We start from the raw sequence: 2,091 nt of genomic DNA on the forward strand, positions 1-2,091 counted from the left end.
CTCTCTGTAGCTCTGCCTTTCAAATAAATAAATACATCTTTTTTAAAAAATTAAGAAATTAAAAATTAAGAAAAATGCTTGTTCAAGTCTTTTGCCCTTTTCTTTACTGGACTATTTGTTTTGTTGTTGTTGAATTTCTTAGGCGATTCTTAGATTTTGGATGTTAACATTTTATCAGTTGCATAGTTTGTAAATATTTTTTCCCATTCTGTCAGATGCCTCTTCATTTTGCTGAGTGTTTCCTTTGCAGTGCAGAAGCCTCTCAGTTTGATGTAATCCCAATCATCAATTTTGGTTTTGATTGTCAGTGCTTCTGGGTTCTTTTCCAAGATGTCTTTGCCTATGCCAATGTCTTGCAGAGTTTCCCTAATATTCTCTAGTAATTTGATGTTATTGGGTCATAGATTTAGTTCTCTGATTTATTTTGAGTGGATTATTGTATAAAGTTTAAGCTAGGGATCTTGTGTCATACTTCTGCATATGGAGATCCAGTTGCTTTTGACTCTTGTGCTGAGATGCTTGAGAGTCCCCATGACATGTGGTCTTTCCCATTACAACAACCATTAAACTCACCTTGTTTAACTACAGAGGTGTTTCTGATGGTCTCTGCCTGAAGAGTATTAACAGAATCATGGCACTTTCTAAACTAACTGACAAAATATTTTCGGCCAAATAATAAGAAATTGCAGTTATTTTATTTTACAAGTAGGTAAAAATAACCAAGAAAATATTGCTTAGGCATGATTTCTGATATATTTAAATCATAATTTTTGTATTTATGTGTATAACTTTATTATCATAATGAAAGACAAGGGTTTTTAAGTAGATAAGTGTGCATAGATTCTTTTTTAATAATTTTCTTAAGTGATAACATGCATTGAAAGCAGCAAAAAACAAACATCCAATATCTATTCACTAACCAACCAAAAAAGTAAATAAAATGTTGATGCTGGGGCCAGGACAGGGGGCGGCGGCGGGCCTGGCCCGGGATGGCGATGTTCCGGAGCCTGGTGGTCTCGGCTCAGCAGCGGCAGCCTCCGCCCGGGCCTGCGGGCGGCGACAGCGGCCTGGAGGCGCAGTACAGCTGCCCCATCTGCCTGGAGGTGTACCACCGGCCCGTGGCCATCGGCAGCTGCGGCCACACGTTTTGCGGGGAGTGCCTCCAGCCGTGCCTGCAGGTGCCGTCCCCCCTCTGCCCGCTCTGCCGCCTGCCCTTGACCCCAAGAAGGTGGACAAGGCCGCCCAGGTGGAGAAGCAGCTGTCCTCCTGCAAGGCGCCCTGCCGGGGCTGCAGCAAGAAGGTGACCCTGGCGAAGATGCGCGTCCACGTCGCCTCCTGCCTGAAGGTGCAGGAGCAGATGGCCAGCTGCCCCAAGTTTGTCCCCATGGTGCCCACGTCCCAGCCCATCCCCAGCAACGTCCCCAACAGGTCCACCTTTGCCTGCCCCTACTGCGGCGCTCGCAACCTGGACCAGCAGGAGCTGGTGAAGCACTGTGTGGACAGCCACCGCAGCGACCCCAACCGCGTGGTGTGCCCCATCTGCTCGGCCATGCCCTGGGGCGACCCCAGCTACAAGAGCGCCAACTTCCTGCAGCACCTGCTTCACAGGCACAAGTTCTCCTACGACACCTTTGTGGATTACAGCATCGACGAAGAGGCCGCCTTCCAGGCTGTGCTGGCCCTGTCCCTGTCGGAGAACTGAGGGCCTGGGCCCGCGCTGGGTGACCATGGTGCTTCCGGCCGAGCAGGTGGCCTGGGGCAGGCGCCGGCCCAAGCTCTTCCAAGCCATGACGCCCTGCTGGCGTGCAGGGTCGCCAGCCCCGAGCTGTGCTCGCAGGCTGCCCCCGCCCTGGCTGTTGTGGTCTGGGAGCCGCGTTTTCTACACCGCGTGTGACTACTCCCCACGTTTTATAGAGCCGAGAGCAGCTGCCCTTCACGCTGCGATACCCATGTTGACTAGGGAGCATAGTATTTTTATGGAACATTTACAAATTATATTTAAAAAAAAATACTCAAAAATGCAGCACAGGGGATGGGCGGGAGGAGGGAAAGGCGGAGAGGCCGCAGCTGGGCCCTGCTGGACGCCCACTG

At 50.2% G+C, this 2,091-nt stretch overlaps 1 protein-coding gene across 2 annotated transcripts; it reads left to right on the forward strand.

Moving 5' to 3' along the window:
• Window positions 1-835: 835 nt before the first annotated feature.
• Window positions 836-1,840, forward strand: LOC149126631 (E3 ubiquitin-protein ligase RNF166-like). Of its 2 annotated transcripts, XM_089333211.1 has the most exons (2): window positions 934-1,103; window positions 1,346-1,840. In XM_089333211.1, the coding sequence occupies exons 1-2, from the start codon at window positions 990-992 to the stop codon at window positions 1,700-1,702; spliced, it is 471 nt and encodes a 156-aa protein (XP_089189337.1). In that variant the 5' UTR covers window positions 934-989; the 3' UTR covers window positions 1,703-1,840. The 2 variants fall into 2 exon arrangements, with proteins under 2 accessions (XP_089189336.1, XP_089189337.1); XM_089333210.1 differs by having other exon boundaries at window positions 836-1,830.
• The last annotated feature ends 251 nt before the right edge of the window (window positions 1,841-2,091 follow it).

The sequence above is a fragment of the Oryctolagus cuniculus genome, chromosome 5 (assembly GCF_051225735.1).
Source record: "Oryctolagus cuniculus isolate XC-2025 breed Fujian yellow rabbit chromosome 5, ASM5122573v1, whole genome shotgun sequence".
NCBI lineage: Eukaryota > Metazoa > Chordata > Mammalia > Lagomorpha > Leporidae > Oryctolagus > Oryctolagus cuniculus.

Coding starts and splice junctions, on each gene's coding strand:
- LOC149126631 (XM_089333210.1), top strand. CDS start 941: ATGTTGATGCTGGGGCCAGGACAGGGGGCGGCGGCGGGCCTGGCCCGG.